The sequence below is a fragment of the Spermophilus citellus genome, assembly GCF_964194105.1.
Source record: "Spermophilus citellus genome assembly, chromosome: 6".
Classification (NCBI taxonomy): Eukaryota; Metazoa; Chordata; class Mammalia; order Rodentia; family Sciuridae; genus Spermophilus; species Spermophilus citellus.
The window spans coordinates 30080099-30099399 of NC_138187.1; the positions used below are offsets into that span (position 1 = coordinate 30080099).

The 19301-nt window shown below is 54.5% G+C and overlaps 3 protein-coding genes across 7 annotated transcripts in view; all 3 read right to left on the bottom strand.

Annotated features, from left to right (window-relative positions):
• SRRT (serrate, RNA effector molecule) overlaps positions 1-2608 on the bottom strand; it is an 11179-nt gene extending 8571 nt beyond the window's left edge. For both annotated transcript variants that reach the window (XM_081299433.1, XM_081299432.1), the window contains exons 1-2: positions 2293-2608; positions 1930-2059 (exon numbers count right to left, since the gene is read on the bottom strand). In XM_081299433.1, coding sequence (XP_081155559.1) covers positions 1930-2059; positions 2293-2593 — 431 coding nt within the window. In that variant the 5' untranslated portion in view covers positions 2594-2608. The remainder of the gene's footprint in view (positions 1-1929; positions 2060-2292) is intronic.
• Positions 2609-3967: 1359 nt separating this feature from the next.
• On the bottom strand, positions 3968-7429 carry TRIP6 (thyroid hormone receptor interactor 6). 3 transcript variants are annotated; one of them, XM_081299445.1, is made up of 9 exons: positions 7090-7429; positions 6720-6847; positions 6472-6609; positions 5934-6317; positions 5576-5669; positions 5323-5492; positions 4732-4910; positions 4361-4481; positions 3968-4251 (listed from the first exon to the last, which is right to left on the bottom strand). In XM_081299445.1, the coding sequence occupies exons 1-9, from the start codon at positions 7196-7198 to the stop codon at positions 4120-4122; spliced, it is 1455 nt and encodes a 484-aa protein (XP_081155571.1). In that variant the 5' UTR covers positions 7199-7429; the 3' UTR covers positions 3968-4119. The 3 variants fall into 3 exon arrangements, with proteins under 3 accessions (XP_081155571.1, XP_081155573.1, XP_081155572.1); XM_081299447.1 differs by having other exon boundaries at positions 6720-6797; positions 7090-7376; XM_081299446.1 differs by lacking the exon at positions 6720-6847 and having other exon boundaries at positions 7090-7215.
• A 67-nt stretch (positions 7430-7496) lies between these two features.
• On the bottom strand, positions 7497-17399 carry SLC12A9 (solute carrier family 12 member 9). 2 transcript variants are annotated; one of them, XM_081299435.1, is made up of 14 exons: positions 17278-17399; positions 16238-16460; positions 15897-16031; positions 15371-15502; positions 14710-15018; positions 13998-14105; positions 13782-13893; positions 13100-13257; positions 12910-12992; positions 12556-12680; positions 12214-12406; positions 11909-12083; positions 11151-11297; positions 7497-8986 (listed from the first exon to the last, which is right to left on the bottom strand). In XM_081299435.1, exons 2-14 carry the CDS (start codon positions 16416-16418, stop codon positions 8103-8105), a joined length of 2742 nt encoding a protein of 913 aa, XP_081155561.1. In that variant the 5' UTR covers positions 16419-16460; positions 17278-17399; the 3' UTR covers positions 7497-8102. The 2 variants fall into 2 exon arrangements, with proteins under 2 accessions (XP_081155561.1, XP_081155560.1); XM_081299434.1 differs by having other exon boundaries at positions 17245-17397.
• Positions 17400-19301: the final 1902 nt, after the last annotated feature.

The following is a 19301-nucleotide window of genomic DNA, read 5'->3' on the forward strand; positions in this document are numbered from 1 at the left end:
CTGAAAAGATGTACACATATTCAAGTCATCAAATGAAAATCTGTAATTGTTTTTATCAAGAATATTAAATGAAATTGGTTTTGTTTTTTTAAACGCTGTTGCACCCCCAGTTTTACCCACCATTACCAGAGAGCCATCAATGAAAACAATGCTATCTCAGTTGACCATAAAAACAATTTTAGGCTGGTGATGTGGCTCAAGCAGTATCGCGCTCGCCTGGCATGTGCAGGGCACTGGGTTTGATCCTCAGCACCACATAAAAATAAAATAAAGATGCTGTGTCCACCGAAAACTAAAAAATAAATATTAAAAAATTCTGTGGTGATACATGCCTGTAATCCCAGAGAATTCCAAGGAAGCTGAGGCAGGAGAATTCCAAGATCCCAGCCAGACTCGGCATTTTAGTGAGGTCCTAAGCAACTTAGCAAGACCCTGCCTTGAAACAAAAAGAAATGGGGCCAGGCACGGTGGTGCACACTTGTAATCCCAGCAGCTCAGGAGGCTGAGGCAGGAGGATCATGAGTTCAAAGCCAGCCTCGGCAAAAAGCAACTCAGTGAGATCCTGTCTCTAAATAAAATACAAAAAAGAGCTGGGGATGTGGCTCAATGGTCAAGCGCCCTGAATTCAATCCCTGGTACCAAAAATAAGAAAAAAAAAATGTGGATGTGGCTCAGTGGTTAAGCACTCCTGAGTTCAATCCCCAGTACCACCACCCCCCACCCAAAATTTTAGCCTCACAGACGGACTAGGTTTTTAGGCATTTTGAGAACCACTAACACTGACCAAACCTGAATCCATGCTGATCTGCAAACATCACATCCACAACACCCACCTGTTCCCGGTTAGTAGTGTCTAAGGAATTCCCACTCACCTTTCCAAGTCTAGTTAATTATCACTATCCTACATCTCTCTCTCACACCCCATCTCCAGCACTACTCCCCCGCCTGGAACATCTGTTCCCTCAACACTTACCATCTTCCCTATGTTCTTACATATATGCATTTGCAGCATGCACCCAAGGTCATTTTGGCCCCCATGCCAAGCAGCCCCACACAGCTTCTAAGAGCAGTAACTACATCTTATCTAGTTTCACAATTCAAAATAGCATCTTTAATATTCCCCTTAGAAACCACCACCTGAACCTGGACAAGATGGTGCATGCCCATAATCCCAGCAGCTTGGGAGGCTGAGGCAGGAGGATCATGAGTTCAAAACCAGCCTCAAAAAAGGTGAGGCAATTAGCAACTCATTGAGACTCTGTCTCTAATAAATGAATAAATTCTATCACAAGTCATTTCAAACTTTCTTCAAAATCGAGCCACTCTTAGCTCATTCAAACCTAATCAATTAATCCAATTGGCGCTGCCCAAAGAGCTCTAAGATTTTAGGCAAAAGGATTATAAGAAATTTAAGCATGGTTTGCAGGAAAACTGGTCTACAATCTCTCTAATCTAATCAATTCCATATTATCCTTTTTGAGGTATAATTTACAAACAAGATCCCAGCAGCTTGGGAGGCTGAGGCAGAGGATCATGAGTTCAAAGCCAGCCTCAGCAAAGGTCATTAGCAACTCAGTGAGACTCTGACTCTAAATAAAATTGAAAACAGGGCTGGGGATGTCGCTCAGTGGTTGAGTGACCCAGAGTTCAATCCCCAGTACCCTCCACGCCATAAAAACAAACAAACAAAAACTCTCACTTTGGGGTCCCTGTGTAAACAATATTTTCATCCTCAAAGTTCTAGTGCTTTGATCTTGAGGATTTTTCAAAAATTAAGCCACGGCTAGTTCTTTGGCAACAGCAAATAAGCTAAACCACAGAAAACGGTCCGACGACGAACTTCACTAGGGTCCGTGCTAGCTAAACTAGGGGGAAAGGCAATGAGGGCGGGGCGGGGCAGGAAACCCGGGAGGTAGGGGACACAATTACCGATCATTCCAGTCGTCTCCTCGCCGCCTTTCGTCTCTTTCTCGGGATCGGTCGTAGTCGCTGCGCTCTCTTCTAAACTTGTCCCTGCGCCTTCGATCGTATTCGTCGTCACTGTCACCCATGGCGCGGTCTGAGGGGGCCAAGGGCCCGGGGAGGAGGGGCAGGGAGTTGAGCAAGGACTAGAAGAGTGACGGTCCCCCGGGGCCAGTACGCCCGCCTCCCTCCTTCCAAAGCTAGCCTTCCGCGGCCCGCCATCCCGGATGGCTCCCACTCGCCCCGAGGGTCTCCTGGTCGCCCGCGGGCAGAGTCCCCGGCCTCAGGCCGCACCAGCCGGACCCCCAGTTCGCCTCTCCCCTCCCCCACCTGGGAGCGGTCGCGGCCGTTGGTCGCGCGCGAGGGCGGGCTTGTCTTCCAGGCGACACGGGCGCGCGACGAGGGAGGCGCAGAGGGTGAGAGCGAGGCGCGGGGCTCTCAGCCAGGGGGCCGAAAACAGGGGAGGAGAGGGAGACCACAGAGAATGGGCGGTCGCGCACACCGCTACTGCTGCGCCTGCGTCACGGGCACAGGTCTGACCCGACCACAAACGAGCCCCGCGCGGCCTGAACTGGAACCAAAGCGCCGCGAAGAGGGGAAAATAAGGAGTGATGGGAAGGGGCGGAGACATGGAAGTCTCGCGCGCTTCCGCGACGAGAACTACGCGAACGCGAATGCTAAGGAACTACGGGAGCCGAGCTCGATCAACGTGGGTCTCGCGAAAACGGTACCGCCTTCAGAGCCTGAAGGTAGCGCGTCTTTGGGCGCAGGAGGAGGGTGGTGTTTCCCCACGGCACTCAGAGTCAGTTCGCATCCCGCCGGTTCCCTCTGTGCACACTGTGCACCCGGCGCCTCCTGACCTCCCCGGCGGGGTGGTTTCACCCCCTCGTCGCGCAGGGCACGGGCTTGGGGAACCTAAGCGTTTAGGGACTAGAGGATAGAAGCAACCATTTTAAAGCATCTCTTCCCACCATTTTCTGCACCCACCAGAGAACCAGCCTTTATTGGTGCCGCAGAAAGCGCCACCTGCAAAACCCCGTTGTTCCTCCTCTCCTTGTACAAAGACGCCCGCAAAATGGACAAATCTAAATATACTTTGACTACAGAAGCTGGAGGTCACACTCCTGAGCAACAAGCAGGATCTGGCCTGTCCAGAAATAAATGCAACAGCACCCCCAGGGAAAAACCCAAGTCCCCTCACAAAGAATGGACCCTGAGGCTCAACTGTGGCAAATACTGCCTCCCTGAAGCAGCCTCTCTCCCGTACTGAGGTGTCTTCACAACAAAACACAGAATTTTTAAAATACAAATTTAAAAAATGTAGTACGGGACTCGAGGTGCAGCCCAGCATGCTTGAGGCTCTGGGTTCCATCCCTAGCACCACCACCCCCCCAAAAAAATTACAGTAGAATTGCAACTGGTGAAGCCAGATTTAAAATTAGGTAGTCAGTGTAGTTAAGTAAATCGGGTCTAATATAATATCGAGTGAAATCTAAAATGGAGGCCATGCTGATAATGATTCTGAGAAACACAGGAAAGGCCCTAGGCCAAAGTCCACCCCAAAGAAATGTTAATGGAACCCGGGGAACAGCCCCAGCAGATTTGGAGATAGCCCATCCCAAAGAAGTGTTAATGAAGTCCTTCCTGCCCAGATTACCTGTGTCCCACCTACATTTCAGCCTACATTCCATCACCAAAACCTTAAAAAGGGGAGACAACCCGCACTTCCACGGATTCCAACTCTTGGGTCCCCTTCTTCCTCTGGGAGAAGTCTTTTCTGCTGTCCTTTAATAAACTTCTAATTTCTACTCTGACCTTGCCTCAGCGTGCTTCTTTGGTGTTATTCTTCAACATTGGGGAAGCAAGGACTCGTCACTGGCCAACATCGGTAACACTGGATAAGACCAGAGCTAAGACCCAGGAAGTGACCTTGGTTCTGCCAGCTGAGAACCATACAATCTGGGATCTGGCTCTCAATGGGCTGCTGTGGGACTCAGAAAAGACAATGGATTTGAAAGTGTTTTGTAAACTCTTGAGGCATTATTATTTCATGATTGGATAAAGAAGAGACAGCATTTGGTGACAAAGTTGTAAAGATAGATGTCAGGGAGGGCAATGGATGGGGACCAAGTTTGTAGCAGATGCTTCTAGGAAAACTCAGCAGTCAGTGGTGACGGTGGCTGAGAGCTCCTGGATGCGCCAGGCACTGCAGGCCTTGCACAAGATGTGCCCGTCCAGTGGGTAACAGCCCTGACATTCACCCTCAGAAGACAGCAACAGCCCACACTCCTGTTGGAAGAAGAAACAGTTTTCATCAGCCCCAGACTCTCAGACCCTTTCACCCTACCCAAACACACTTGTCCCTGAGAGCCCTTTGCTCTTACCCACACCCCCTCACCTCACACTTGTAACAGCCAATGTGAAAACTTCGATCCAGAGCAACGATTCTCACCGTCTCCTCCTGACCTGGCTCAGGCATGATGGCACCACCACACACTGAGCATCGTGGGGCAAACTTCCTGGCATGTGAGGGAACCAGGGAAGCTGTCAGGCCCCAGGGTTGTAGGGATTTCACAATGAACTCAGAAAAGGTAGGGTATAGCAAGGAAGAGGACAGGCCAGAGACAGTCTTGAGAAAGAGAGTGATGTCAAAGAGAGGAGAGACGTCCAGGGGCTGGAAATGGGAAGGGCCAGTCCTGGGACATGAAGCCGAGATAGAGAGATGGGAATGGTCAGACATCCTGAGGTTGGGCTGGGCCCAGGCCTGACCTGTGAAAGTCCTCAATGCAGTGGATCTGGCTGGTGGCATCCACTGTGAAAGGGATGCCATCTAGGCCACGGTGGCACACCACACAGGTGAAACAGCCAGGGTGGTAGGCCTTCCCCATAGCCCGCAGGATCCGGTCCAGGATGGGCTGGGAGCATGTGGAGCACTTCTCCAGGGTGGCCTGTTGGAAAAGAGGACAGGAATGTCAGAGCCACAGGGAAGGTACCCTGTCAACCAACCACTCATCTGTGTGTATCCTCTGCATATGACCCAATGAAAGGGGACTTGAGCAGATCTGAGTTCACATGCCAGCACCACAGACAAGGAACTTAACCTCTCTGAGCTTCCACTTCCTATAGAACCAATCAGGAATCATCTGTGCCCCACAGGGTGTTGTGGGAATTTCCTATATTCACTTAACTCTAAAATGCCTCCCACGTGTAACGGACCCTTGTCCTTCCCCTCCAGCAGCCATTTAATTTAATTCCTCTCGCCTTCTTGCACATCAGGTGGGGTCCTCCAGCGTCCAGCCCCATTCCTCTAAATAGATGCCCCATGTGCCGACTCTGGCACCCCTGACCCAAGCAGCTTACCACATAGCAGCTCTCGCAGTACGCCCTCCTCTCCACGGCGTAGAAATGCTGGCCCCGGAGCTGGGTGCGGCATGCAGAACACACAAAGCAGCCAACGTGGAAGACACGGTCAAGGGCCACAACCCCAGCCCCATCCCCAACCACATCTTCTCCACAGCCGCCACATCGACCTGAGGACAGGGAGGGATGGAGTCAGTCTGCACAGACCCAGGATGCCAGATCCACTGTCTCTTGCCTGTTCCCATGAGCTCACCAAAGTACTCCCCGCTGGGGGGATGGCTCATGTCGTGCACCATCTTCTTAGTCAGTCTTTCCAACTCCTCCTCTGGAGGCTGGCTTAGAGGGACCTGGAGGTGGGAATCAGAAGGATTCACTGCTACCACTAGTCCCCAATGCTAAAAACACGCCCAAGGTCAGCCAGGCCATTCCAGCTAGAGAGCGCCTCTGAGAGCATCTCAGCCCAGGAGCCAGTGGGCGGCTCCCCTCCCCTCTAGATGTCCTTAACCTCTGATTCTATTCAAAAACCAAGACCTTCAACAGCCCTCAGCCCCACCCCCACATCAGTGTCCAGTTGTCTATAAAGCTCCCATACCCCCATGCCCCAGGCTTACCTGGGGCCCATGACCGCCTCCTCGTCCTCTTCCTGCAGAGCCAGAGACCCCAGCAGCCTCCTCCTTACCCCCTGGCCCTGGCTCGCGGTGGCTCCTATAGCCAGCCCCCCAGACTTCACTTCGGCCTGGGAGAGGAAAGTGGGGGCCTGGGAGGGGCCCAGAGGCCTGAGAGGCCCCCCGCCTGGGCGGGCCGCAGCCTCTCACAGGTTGTGCCACCTTCACTTGCACGGGGAAGGCAGGGCCTGCTGGGGTGCTGGCGGTAGCGTAGGAGGCCGGAGTGGGGCCTCCATAGGGGGATGCTGGGAGAGGGAGGGGTGGAGCACCCCCTCCATTGGGCTTCAGGGAGCCTGGGCGGTAGGCAGGGGGCTGAGAGGGCTCATAAGCCTGGGGAGAGAGGCAGAGCAGAAGCATGAGCAAGGACAAGGCCACGTGCGGCCCCCAGGGAAGCACTGCCACCCACAGAGGGGGGCAGATTGGGGCCAAGAGTGCTGAGAGGCAGGCTGGGAAGCAGGGGCAGGGACAGGAATGGGGGAGTCACCTGTCGGTCTGGTCGCCTTGGAGTATGGCCCCGACCCCCGTCCAGTTCAGCCAGCATGCTGGTCAGCGAATCTATTTCAGCATCCAGACTTCCTGGGCGCAGGCCCCCTCTGTCTGGGGGGAGCCCCTGGGGATGGAGCTAAAGCAAGGAGAATGCAGGTCACAGTGTCTTCTCTCTAGCCCTAGGTCCTGCTCACCCTCGGCTCAGGGGGGTCCCCCTGCACACCCCATTCCAACCCAGGTTCTCACCTGGGAACGCTGAGATGCTCCATGGGAACCCACCCAGGTTGGCCCCCGATCCTCTGATCCCCCGGGGGGCTGGTAACACTGCTCAGATGGGAGGGGGCAAAAATTGACCCTGGGGTGAGGCTGGAGTGCTGAGGTGAGGGAAGAGAGACCAGAGGTGGGGATGGAGGAGAGGAGGGTGCACCCTCTTGGAGGCCGTCCTCTCCACCTCTCTCCTCCCAGTGCACCTAGGAACCCGCCGAGGGCTGGGCAGCTGGCCACAGCTGACCTGGGGAAGGGACAGCAGGAAGCAGGCGGGGCAGGGGCAAGGGCTGGTGAGCAGAGGTGAGTGTGGGTGGCCGGTGGCTTTTTGGCTTCTCGGGAGCCTCCTTACCTGCTCCTTGGGCTGGTGGAGGCCCGGGAGCGCCTCGGGAAAGCACTCTCCCCTGAGGGGCTCTGGCGGGCTCCGGCTGCCTAGGGGGGAGCCAGGTGGGCCCCGACATGGCCTGGAACCGGGACTCCGGACAGCAATCAGGGACCCACAGAGCACTGGGACAGTGGCCCAGACCCCTCCTCTTCCGTCCCACACCTCTTTCGGGACTCCGGGAAAGAAACTTTTTTCTTTTTTTTTTCCCTTCCTCCCCAATTTTGGGGATGGCCACGCCCCATGTGACGTCACCACATTCCTGGGGGAGGGTCACGTGGGCCCCTAGGCCCTAATCTGCGGTCCCTCCCCGTGTTGGCCCCCTCCTGCCCAGAGGGGAGGGCTCTCCATCGGAGCTAAGTCACGGGGGGGGGGGGGGGGGGGGGGGGGGGCTGGCAGGCAGCTTGGGGTGGGAAGCGCAGGCCGCGCCAGCCTCCAAGTCCAAGGACTCCCCCCAGGCCCGGGGCCCCAGCTCTGCACGTGGCAGCCTCCCTGTGGGTTGCTGGAAGCTCCTGGTCTCCACCCCCATCCAGACCCCTCCCTTCCCACCGCCTCCCTCTCACCTACCCGCCAGCAGTGCTCAGCCAGACCTTAGTGTTTCGGTCTTTTATTCATGGTCAGCAGAGTTAGAAAAATAAAACAGAACTAGAACATCACCACCCCAGGGGCCAGTGTGTCTGTCACGAGGATGGGGACACTGAGGTAGCCTAGAGTCGCAGAGGAGACCAGCCCCTCCCGTCAAGGCACCAGTGAAGGGAGAGGCCCAGCTGGGGAGAAGGGCTGCAGATGCTGACCCCTGCACAGTGGGGACAGCTACCCAGCATTAGTGCACTAGGTCCCTCTCTCAAAGAAGACTGGGCCATCCAGAACTCAGCATCTGCTTAAAACATCTGCTAGGTTCTATGACCCAAGGTCCCGGCCAGTGGGAGGCAGATCGTCCGTTAATCAGGATGAGCAAGGGCTTTCACTAGCCACCCAGGGCCTCAGAGATCAGTGCAGGTGACAGGGGTGACACCATGAATGAGCAGCGTGGGGCCCAGGTCACGACTCAGTATCTCCAGCAGTGCCAGGTAGCGGGGGTAGCGGGCAGGATCAGCAGGCGGCCGAGGCAGGTACAGGAAGGTAAGGGCTGTGGCAGGACCTTGGTCCCCACCCTCAGGCCCCCCAGGCCCTCCTCCAGAGCCTTGACCCTGCTGGGCCCGCACCAGAGTGTTGGCGCTACAGGCCAGGGCCTCGGCTTCAGCTTCACCCCGCCCACCGTTCACAAAGTCCCCTTCCTCCTCCTCCTCTGGCGACCCAGCCCCAGCACCCTCACCCCACACCACCTCCTGCACCTCAGCCCGGATCCTCAGTTGGCTCAGCAGTGCCCGGAGTCGCCCCTCAGCAGCCCCAGGGGCCTCCTGAGGCCCCAAGCACAGGAAGATCCGGAGCCGGGCACTGTGCCAGGCAGGCACCATTCCTAAGATGGTCGCCATCTGCAGCAGGAAAAGGCCACACACATCCACATAACCAGGCCCACCCCGGGGCCGCAGCAGGTTGAGGGGCCACACGTCCACATGATGAAGCTGAGCGGTGCTCCAGGACCCCCGGCTCAGCCGCTCTGGGGGCAAGGCCCCGCAGGCCCGGGCCAGAACCACATTCTTGTTCATCTTGAGGGCATCTGCCATGGTGGCCACATAGTCCTGGGGGCTGAGAGCCCGGGGGCTCCCAGGAGCCCGGGGTGGGGGGAATAGGGTGCTCAGGGCAGGAGACCCACCCTCCCTGGTGCCATCTGCAGGTTCAGAGAATGCTGGGTCTGTGAGGAAATGGTCCTGTGGGGGAGCATCATCATAGAAACCTAGGACCAACGTGTTGGGCTTCATGCCGCCTGGGGGCAGAGAGGGGGAGGCAGAAAGGAACAGACAGGAATCAGGCTGAGTTTACTGCACGCTGATCCGCACCCACTCACACACGCTGTCATCAACGTGTGTCAGCCATAAGGTATTAGGTCCCTGCTGCACCAGGGCCATTATGGTGCAAACATGATGCATGCTTGGAGAATGACCTAGTTTTCCTAAACACTTTCACATGCATCTATTTGATTATCTCCATGGCTAATCTTCTCCCCTTAAATAGACAAAGTTCACCTCGGGATTCTTTTAACTAATTAGTGTTTGTGATGCCGGGGACCCAGCTGTTACCCACTGCAAGCCAAAAGCAGCACACCTTTCTCAGGATGGGAAATGAGAATTGAACTCCACCTAGCAAACCAGACACCCTGGTCATTCAAGCACAGGGTCTCAACCCCAGAGAAACAGCACCCCAGGCCCCACAGGCAGGAGGATCAGAAAAAGTGCTGGGCTTAGCCTTTTGCTTGTATTACTGCAAAGCTCTGAGAATGGTGGTCCATAGCCTGGCCCTGAAAAAAAAAGAGCTACTATCTGCATGAAAGCTCTTTGTATTTTTCTTCCTTTGAGCCTTGAAGTAAAGCTATGAGATAGATACTATTTATCGCCCCCTTGAACAGAGAAGGAACCTGAGGCCCCACGCGGTGAAGTCACTGGCCCAGAGCCTCACACTGGTGAGTCCCAGGGCAAACAGACAAACACAGTCCACCCACACCAGAGGTCGTTCTCTGGGCCACTAAGCTGGGTGTGGACTGACTTAAACAACCCAAGTCTCTACCCATAGCTTCTGGTTTTTAATTTTGGAAACACCAGTGTGCAATCGGGTTATTCCCCCCCTTCAACAGGGCTAAGTTTATAGCCAGACTCAAGAAACCTCTTCTGCCAGGTGCGGTGATGCACACCTGTAACCCTAGCAGCTTGGGAGGCTGAGGCAGGAGGATCGAAAGTTCAAAGCCAGCCTCAGCAACTTAGTGAGGCCCTAAGCAACTTAGGAAGATCCTGTCTCTAAATAAAATATTAAAAGGACTGGGGATGTGGCTCAGTGGTTAAATGCCCCTGGGTTCAATCCCTGGTACAAAAAGAGAGAGAGAGAGAGAGAGAGAGAGAGAGAGACCTCTTCTAAAACCCCTTCTCATGAAACAAATGGCTCAAAATCTTTGAGATCAAATCCTACATGCTCAGGGAGTTTACAGAGGAAGTCCTTTCCCTCTTGTTGGAAGCATCTTCCACAGGAGAAGTTTCATGAACACACGAATACAATGGTCTCTCTGAACAAAAGCAAGAAAGACCACACTCTCAAATGCTGGGATGGGGGTCTCAACATACTTGGTACTGTCCCTAAATCTCTCCGCAAGCAGGAAGTGCGACTGATCTTACAAATCAAACTAGTCACAACCCATCCTGAGCATTTTCCTGGGTTCTGATTCACACCAAGCAGGGCAATGTCCAATGCTGTTGAACTTTAGCCAGATTCTAAACAGAGGAGGAGGTGTGCACCCAGGTGACAGACACTACTAGTCTTGAGATTAAGGGAGAAGGAGGAGGCTGAGCATGGATTCAGAGGAATCTGAGGTACAAGGCTGGAAACCTCAGCAATGAGGATCACAAAGCTGGGAATGTTCCACTCCATCTAAAAGGATCAGCCCCACACACCCTCCAGCACCCTTTGTGGTGTCAGGGACCATGTTACGCCCCTCCCTACCACTTAGGCCCTTTCAGGCCTGGCTTAGTTACCATCTCTCCACAAAACCTTTGCTGGCCACATCAGTGCCTCGTGGTCATGCTGGCTCTGAACCCTGGTGGTTAGCAACCATCTGTTTCAATGGAGCAGTCCAAGACTCAGATAATTCTCCCATTGTCCCAAGAAATACACTCTTCAGAGCCTACCCTCCAATTTTTTGCTCAGGGGAAGAAAAAAAAAAAAAGGAAGAAAACGAAACAAAATAGGATCGTTCCATATCTAGCCCTCAGCCTCCTCTGTTATACCATATCGCACCATTTGCAGCCACTATCATCAGGCACGGTCTTATCTGTACTACATCGTGAGTTCTGCTTGCAGGGTTGTGGTTTATTCTCTGTGGGAAGGAAGCTGAGATTGGAAGGGGCCATAGAGGAGGCTAAAGGGACCCAGGGAGGGGCACTCACCAAGGCCCGAGATTCGCAGCAAATGCTGAGCCCCCTGGCGCACAGAGGATGCCAGGGTGAGGTCCACGAAGGCCTTCACTTGGGCCTGGTCCACCAGGCTCAACCATGCCCCGTATTGCGGCTGTACAGGGTCTGAAGGCAGGGAATCTGCCGAGAAGGAAAATAACACTGTGGGCCACACTCATTGATTCTTTCTTAACGAGTCCAAATCCCAAATGGGTATGGGCAGGGCTATGACTGGTTGAAGGACAATTTTTTCTTTTTCTTTCTTTTTTTTTTTTTTTTTTTTGGTACCAGGAATTGAACTCAGGGGCACTCAACCACTGAGCCACATTCCCAGCCCTATTTGTGTTTTATTTAGAGACAGGGTCTCACTGAGTTGCTTAGCGCCTCACTGTTGCTGAGGCTGGTTTCGAACTCGAAATCCTCCTGCCCCAGCTTCCTGAGCCACTGGGATTACAGGCATGAGCCACTACACCCAATGGGAGAATAATTTAAGAAGAAGCACGTGCTAGGCTAGGACATACCTGTCATCGCAGTGACAAGAGGCTGAGGCAAGAGGATGGCAAATTCAAGGCCAGCCTCAGCAGCTTAGCAAGACCTTGTCTCAAAATGAAAAATAAAAAGTACTGGGGATATAGCTCAGTGGTAGGGCACCCCTGGCTTGAACCCCTAATATATAAAAAAAAAGCAAGCAAGCATGAGGCGTCTAAGATGAAGGCAGAGAAAGGACAGGAGCAGGCAGAAGGGCAGCTCACCAAGATCTCCCAGGATGACATGGCCCAGCACATAGAGCCCTCCTTTCTTGAGCTGGTTGGCCAACCTCAGCAGAGGCAGGGCACCCCGGGGGTTCCCCACCAGGAGCAGCAGTTGGGGCCGCCAGAATTTCACATGCTCCTTCCGGACGTCCAGGCGCAGCAGGTACTTCCGCACCTGAGGTGATAGAGAGGACGGGTTTGAATGGGCAGCCCCCTGTCAGCTCCTCCCGGACGGGGACACCAATTCCCGGGCAGGGGACTTTCATAGATCACCTCCCCAACCCCTTCCCACAAGCACCCCCAACCTGGTGGAAGAGCAAGGCCTGGCTGACGTAGCCCCAGCTGCTGGGGCCTCCTCGTGCCGTGAGCAGGGCAGAGAGCAGGCCCATGAGAAGCAGGGAGCCTCCGGCAGCCCCAGGGCTGATGAGGAACATCATGAGCAGGCAGGAAGCCACACCCAGGAGGCAGGTGTGCCAGGAGAAGAGGCTGAAGGTGGGGCTGGGGTGGGCAGAGAGAAGGAAGGAAGGGAACTCAGGCTGGTGTCCAACAAACGGCATGTGCTCAAGTCCCCAGCCCACCACCCTAGGCTCAGTCCTTCCTATTCCTCCCTCCTTTTCTCTAGGAACTCAGGCATCTTAGCTTCTCACCGGAAGTTGGGGGCAGAGGCCCACTCCAGGCTCAGGCAGGACAGGTCCACTGCAGCATAGGCTACCAAGTAGAAGACAGTCACCACGGCAGCCAAGGTGTTCAGCTTCCCTACCAGAAGCACCAGCTGGGCAGGGACCAAGAGGTGGGGCATGGATCCAAAGTGCCGTCGCATCCCCCACAAAATGCCAAAGCACCCCAAGAAGTCCCAGTGAACATCATAAAAAAACAGTGTACCCCACCAAATGCCAATGTAGCCACCTTTCCATACATGTCTCCCAGCCTACATGTAAGTCTGATCCTGATCCTCCCAGCTAGAGGGTGAGGGGTAGGGCAGCTCACAGAGGAAGGCTTACCTGTACTAACCCCCAAGAATACAGGACGGCGCCCCAGGGGTTCCCCCCTCCGGACACAACCTTGGCTGGAGCCAAGATCACTCCTATAAAAACAGAATCATAGGATTCATATCAGCTTGGGCCAAGTGGGGACTGAGACAGACTCAAGAGCTCATGCTCACAGACGGCATGAAGACAGAGGGGGACAAACCAAAGAGGTCATCCTGGGCCAGGGCATGCAGGATGCGGGAGGCACCGATGAGTGAGCTCATGGAGGCTGACAGCGATGTGGCATAGATGCCAATCAACACCAGCGGAGGCCACAGGCTGATGGCTCGAAAGAACCCATAGTCTTCCTGCAATAGGGTCCTGGGAGGGAGGGCAGAGCGGGATATGGATAATCACCAAGCACACATCAGAAGGTCCTTGGGAGAAAATTCCTCATGACAATGATCGGTTAAGAGCTTGATCCTCTTAACTGACCTTAGCTGTGATCTTAAGGATCAGAGTGATACTTGGCATTCCATGGTCATCCTGGACTGCCTTGGTTGGTCATTCCCAATAGTACATGCACAAGAGGCAGAATATTTGTACAAATGCAAAGTCCTGGAAAGCCATCCCCCACGTCCACCCCCAACTGAGTGCTCACAACTAAATCAGGCACATGGCAGCTGCTGGCTACTGTTTAGCTACCATCATGGAGCCAGCCCTCCCCAAGGACAGCAGCAGTTCTGTCTCTCTCCCCGTGGGAGTGTCCCCATGCACCCCTCCACCCAACAACTTGAGTACCTGCTCCCCAACCTTTGCTTCTGGTGGTGATCCAGGGGCACCAGCCTATTCTAGCACCCATCCACTCCCTTGAGGGCCTGTCTCACTCCCCCCACCCCAGGCACCTGTCACAGGTGAAGCTGGAGAGGAAAAAAAGCAGGATGTAGATAAAGAAGGTGTAGACAACAGCGATGATTGTGCCCAGAGGAATTGCGCGGCTGGGGTCCTTTAGCTCCCCTGGAGGGAGGGGAGCAGAGGGAGAGAGATCAGCCTTCTTCTTGCCCCATATCCTTCAGGGTGGCCTTCCCACTCACCCAGAAAGCTGCAGCAGAGACTCTCACCTGACATATTGGCCCCAGCCATAATGCCTGTGCAGCCATTAAAAAGGACAGCAAAGACGCTGGCAAAATTCATCATGGCCCCTGTGGTGTAGTCCTCAGCATAGCCAGCTGCAAAGGATTGTTCCCAGGACAAAGAGGATATCAGTGTCCCTCTTGGTATCTAGGTATTATAGTCCTTCAATTCCATAATGCCCTTGTCTCCCCTTCACTGCCCTCATGGAGACCCCAGCCCTGACACCTCTGCTGGCCCTGCATTGCCTGCTCCCCAGTTCTCTGTTCCTTCCTACAGACTCAAATCCACTCTCTTTCAAAATATGCTTCCCTTCCCTGCTCCTTGCTATCTGAATTCCCCAGCCCAGCTCAGACCAGATCCCCTGCCCCTGCCTTTGGCAGCCCATGGGCTGGTCCCCTCCTCTGCTTGAATCACGCTGGGTCTTACTGAATTACTTAATCATTTCCTGAGTGCACATTGTGTTTCTCCAACCTGCACGCAAGTTCCTCTAAGGCAGAGTCTGCTCTGCGCTCTCTCCACCAGTCCCAATACATGCCACACACATTTGTGATCTGCCTGCCCTGTTTGGAGGTCCAGGCCTCCTGCCCCTGAGTCTGTCTCTCTGACACTTGGGAATCTCCTCCTGAGATTCTAAGTGCCCAGACCCCATACCTGCCCATGCCTCACTCAAGGACCCTGGCACCACAGCACCCAGCTCACCGCCCAAGTTGTCTTTCAGGGTGCTGCTATTGAAGCCAGTGAAGTGGCCGAACCGGGGTGGCAGCGAGGAGCCATTGGTACCAGGCCGAGGAGTTAAGCGGATGTCCTTTGGGCCCACCGCCACAAAGCTGACCAGCACTGAGGCCAGAGAACCAGAGACCAGCAGGAATGTCAGGAAGGAGGCGCGGGCATAGAGGCCAGCTCCCAATGTGCACACACCACCCACAAGGCCCAGGAGCAGGGAGCCATAGAGCAGATTCCAGCCGTAACCCTGGGGCAGGACCCGGATCCCACTGGGCCCTGTGGCATCTGGAGAAAGGAAGGGATACAGTTAGAAGGCATGACCCCAGGGAAGGCCCCAGCCCCAGAAATGACCGAAAACAGAAGCAGACCCCTCTGCCTACTGCTGTCTGAGAGCCCATCTTCACCACTTCCCCACTGAGCTGCTTTACCCCAGCAACCTAGTTCTCCCTGACGGGTACCAATCTTGCTCTATCAATTTAGGGATTAGGGTGGTCTCTCTGACTGGGATGTCCGTATTTCCTATATGAAGCTGGCCACAAAGGAGAAGAAAACCAGAACTCTGCCTTCCTCATGATCCCACAATCCCAGACCCTGCAAACCCACAAGGCTGCCCCAACCAGGTTGGGAGAACACAGACCTGCCCCAAAGACGTCAAGCACTGACTCCACCAGTCCCAGCAGGGAAACGGCACAGCCGCAGACGTTGGCCAGGTAGAACATGAGGCCAATGCTGCCCCCAACCTCGGGCCCCAGAGTCCTGCTGATCATGACTAAAAGTGGAAGCGAGGGTGAGCGTTAAGGGAAAAAAAACTGAAGTGAAGCATGAGGAAGGGGCCATGACCTGAATCTCTCTGAAACCAGCCTCTAGGCCTTGTCTCCCTGCAAACTGCAGCTCAGATCCCTGTGGTAATGTATCCAGGCGAGGGCATCTCCCAGCCATGTGGCTTTGCAGAGATCGCCTGTACCCTCTGAGCTCCAGTTTCTTTTCTGTAAAATGACCAGATTGTTACACAGGGCCATGTTGGTCTCCTTCATCCTGGCCTTCCATCTGGCCATTCATTAGAATTTGCCCTGCCTTCAGCAGAGGGAGGATACTGACCCCTTCCCCCGCACCCCTCGAAGACAGAACAACCCAGATCCTAGTCCATCCAGGTTGGAGGATACAGTAGGCTCCACCCCCTCGCACGGCTCCATTGGTAGCGATGGCACAGACAGAGAGGACAGTGAGGGCCAGGATGAAGTAGGCAACCAGGAGCATGGCCAAGGCTTGCAGCAGCCCAGCGTGGCCCACCACAAACCCTGGATCAGAAGGGCAAACAGGTCACAAGGCACCCCACCACCACCACCCACTGCCCGCTCCATTGGGCAGCAGAATTCTAGGGCAGAGCTTCACATAAGGCTACAGATGGCCTCCCCACAAATCCTCCCTCCACTCTCTTCCCCCAGCCTTATTCCAACCACCCATATCTACTCCCCACCCACAAGGTAAGTCCTCCTGCACTCACCAATCCTCAGGAAGACAACTATACTGAACATGGACAGGACAGTGGGCACCACGACACCCAGGAAGGTGGAGAGCTTCCGGGGGGATGGCCCTCCAGGACCTCCAACTCCAGAGGCAGGGAAGGCAGACCCCTCATCCCCCAGGAGCCTGTAGGCCAGCAGAGGTGAGTTCTCGCTGGCCATGGCTGAGCCCAGGCAAAGGAAGCCACAAATGAGTTCAGTGGCCTGTAAAGGAGATTATGCTGCATGGATAGCAATTCCACCGAGCCCCCCACCCATTAAAAAAAAAAAAAAGGAGAGACCTGTAAGGAAACTTACACATTCACTGGCAAAACACACACACACACACACACACACACACACACCCATACACCAACTCAAAAGCGCCAGTAAGGCTGTAGATGATCCCAACCACTGTCTCCCAATCGTGAACCCCAATCCCCTCCGCATGGGTACCAGCACCCCTCCCAGCTCATGGGGACCACCCCTTCCCATATCCCTGAAAAAAGGGATGGCAGCGGCTCTAGAAAGGGACACAGGTATGCTGTCAGCCCAGACTTCTCCAGCCTATTCCCCCTTAACTAGCGGTACAAGAGGAAGCAAATACCCCAAAAGGGAAGTAAGTTACCAGCAAGCAGCCCTCCTCATCCACTCCTGCAGTCCTGAGCCACCCCTCTCAAGTCCCACCACACAATCACCTCACCCAAGAGCAACAAGAAACTTCCAAATATTGCAAAGCCCCGCCCTCCGTTATCCCCCTCTCTCAGCCCATCTCAAGCCCCCTCCTCTCCTGAGCTTCGCCAGATTCCGCCCATCCACACCAGGCGCCCCCTCAACTCTACCAACCCAAACACACCCCTCGACTACCAAAACAGATTCCCAGGCCAGCTCCCAGCGATCCACACAAGGTCGGGGGGGGGGGGCCTCCTGCCCCACCCACCCGCTCCTGCCCACTCGCTCCCGCAGCGGGGTGCAGGGGCCAAGCTCCCCTTTCGCCGGCCAGGCGTACCCCTTGGTTCGTCGCAGCGGGGTGCTCACTCACCACCCGCGGGACGCAGCCGCCGGGGGTGGATCCCCCGCAAGCTGTGGGGTCCGCTACGCGCGGCGGGGGCGCAGGGGCCGGAAAAGACTGCCGGCTACCGGGATGCCAGGCCCCGAGCCTGCCCCCCCCAGCAAGGCGCCCCATTGGTCCCTGGCGCCGGCCCCGCCCCGTGGGCGTGAAGGGAGAAGCCCCGCCCCTCGCGCTCCGCGGGCCGGCGCGGCAGGCTCCACGTGCGCCCCGAGGGGCTGCTGCCAGGTCGTCCTGTAGACCTGTGTCTCGCGCATGGCATGGGCTACGGTCCCTACAGCCCGCGTTACCCCTATGCAAACAGGCACCCGTCGCGCGGTCCTGACGCCGCTCAGGTCCAAGGAGTTCCCCGGAGGAACCGCCCCCTAAAATGGGTGTGTGGCAATGGCGGAATAATAAAGTGGGGTGGGCGGGGCCGCGACACCTGGCTCAGGTATGTCGCCAGGTATTTCGAGCGACATCTGTCGGTGCCTTCTGGAATCGTAGTTCTCCAGCTTCTCGGAGCCCTAGAATGTACACCGCATCGTCGCCCCTCACCCCCAGCGGAGGACCCTTCCCTCGGGCCCTGTCCAGCCCGCCGGCTGCGGTCTTCGCCTCGGCCACGGGAGGGAGACGTGGGCCGCCGATCGGGGCCGGAGCCCCGAAGGCGCAGATCCTGAGGATCTGACTGGATCGCTGTCTACTTTTGTGGCTCTGGGCTTGAAGTTCCTACCTCCTGCAGAGATCGTGAAACTTGTGAACCCAACTACCTAGTTGGAGCCCCCTGCTCATTCTTTACAGGTCCCATCAACTGCATGGATAGCAGTTCCAGACAACGTTTCCTCATCTGTAAAATGAGGGTAAACTACGACCTCCCTCCAAAGATTGCCATGAGAGTTCATGAGCTAATAGACACTTGAGAACAACGCCCCCGCATGTTCAGTAAAATATTCTTTGCATACAGTGCTTCATTGAAGGTGCATAACCACTCTCTGAGGTCGTTGTTGCTATTTCAGCGTTTCAGATTAGGAAATTAAAGCTTGCAGAGCTTTCGTGTATTCCTAAATTTTATATAGACCTTATGGTCACACCTTCATATGAGCCTCAGGAAATGAACAGGTCTTTCTCTATCACTGTTACTTGGTTGTAGAGTATCTACAACACTCCTCTAGGAGAGAAAGGAGGCCAGACCAACCCAAATGTGTCTCTGTCAGAAAGAGATGTCATCAGCAGCTCAAAATTGGCATTTTTAGGTCATCTCTGCTGCCCGCAGGTCTATCACAATTTTTGGTGGTTTCCACTTTGGTGAGTCCAACACCCTGGCCTGTCACTCAACTCTGCTTCAGAGGCCTTACCCTTCATGCTACCCAGTTCTCCACTGGTTTTGCCCTACACCTTGTCTTTACCAATATCTGCAGTCTCTCTTCTTTCATACCTCTTTTAGTACATCTGTTAGAGAAAATATTAATCTAACCTTGTTAAGGAAGACTTTATTCAGGACTATTGCAATGTCTTCAAGATTATTACAACAGGCACAAAGCACAGTGGCATAAGAGTGTAATCTCAGCACTCTGGAGGCTGAGGCAGAAGGATTGCAAATTCAAGGCCAGCATCAGGAACTTAGTGAGTGCCTGTCTCAAAATAAAAGATTAAAAGTGCTGGGGAGGAGGCCAGGGTTGTGGCTTAGTGGTACAGTGCTTGCCTAGCATGTCTGAGGCACTGGGTTCGTTACCTGGCACCACATAAAAATAAACAAACAAATAAAATAAAGGTATTGTGTCCATCTACAACTAAAAAAAAAAAATTTTAAAAGGACTATGTATTGGTCTTATGCACAGTCACTGCAGAGCCCTATAACCACTTTAAAAAAAATGCTGGGGATATAGCTCAGTGGAAGAGCATCCCTGGGTTCAATTTTTACTACTGCAAAAGAAAAAAAAATATTGCAACAGGGAAGAGATATTAAACTCAGTTCTGAAGATAGTTGGGGGTTCATAGCCAATGTGCATAAAGAAGGG

Coding starts and splice junctions, on each gene's coding strand:
- TRIP6 (XM_081299445.1), bottom strand. CDS start 7,198: ATGTCGGGGCCCACCTGGCTCCCCCCTAGGCAGCCGGAGCCCGCCAGA. Junction 6,848..7,089: donor TCCACCAGCCCAAGGAGCAG/GTAAGGAGGCTC, acceptor CCCTCACCTCAG/CACTCCAGCCTCACCCCAGG. Junction 4,911..5,322: donor ACTGCGAGAGCTGCTATGTG/GTAAGCTGCTTG, acceptor CTTTTCCAACAG/GCCACCCTGGAGAAGTGCTC.
- SLC12A9 (XM_081299435.1), bottom strand. CDS start 16,418: ATGGCCAGCGAGAACTCACCTCTGCTGGCCTACAGGCTCCTGGGGGAT. Junction 15,019..15,370: donor GCTTGACGTCTTTGGGGCAG/GTCTGTGTTCTC, acceptor TCCTTTCTCCAG/ATGCCACAGGGCCCAGTGGG. Junction 14,106..14,709: donor CCTGAAAGACAACTTGGGCG/GTGAGCTGGGTG, acceptor AATCCTTTGCAG/CTGGCTATGCTGAGGACTAC.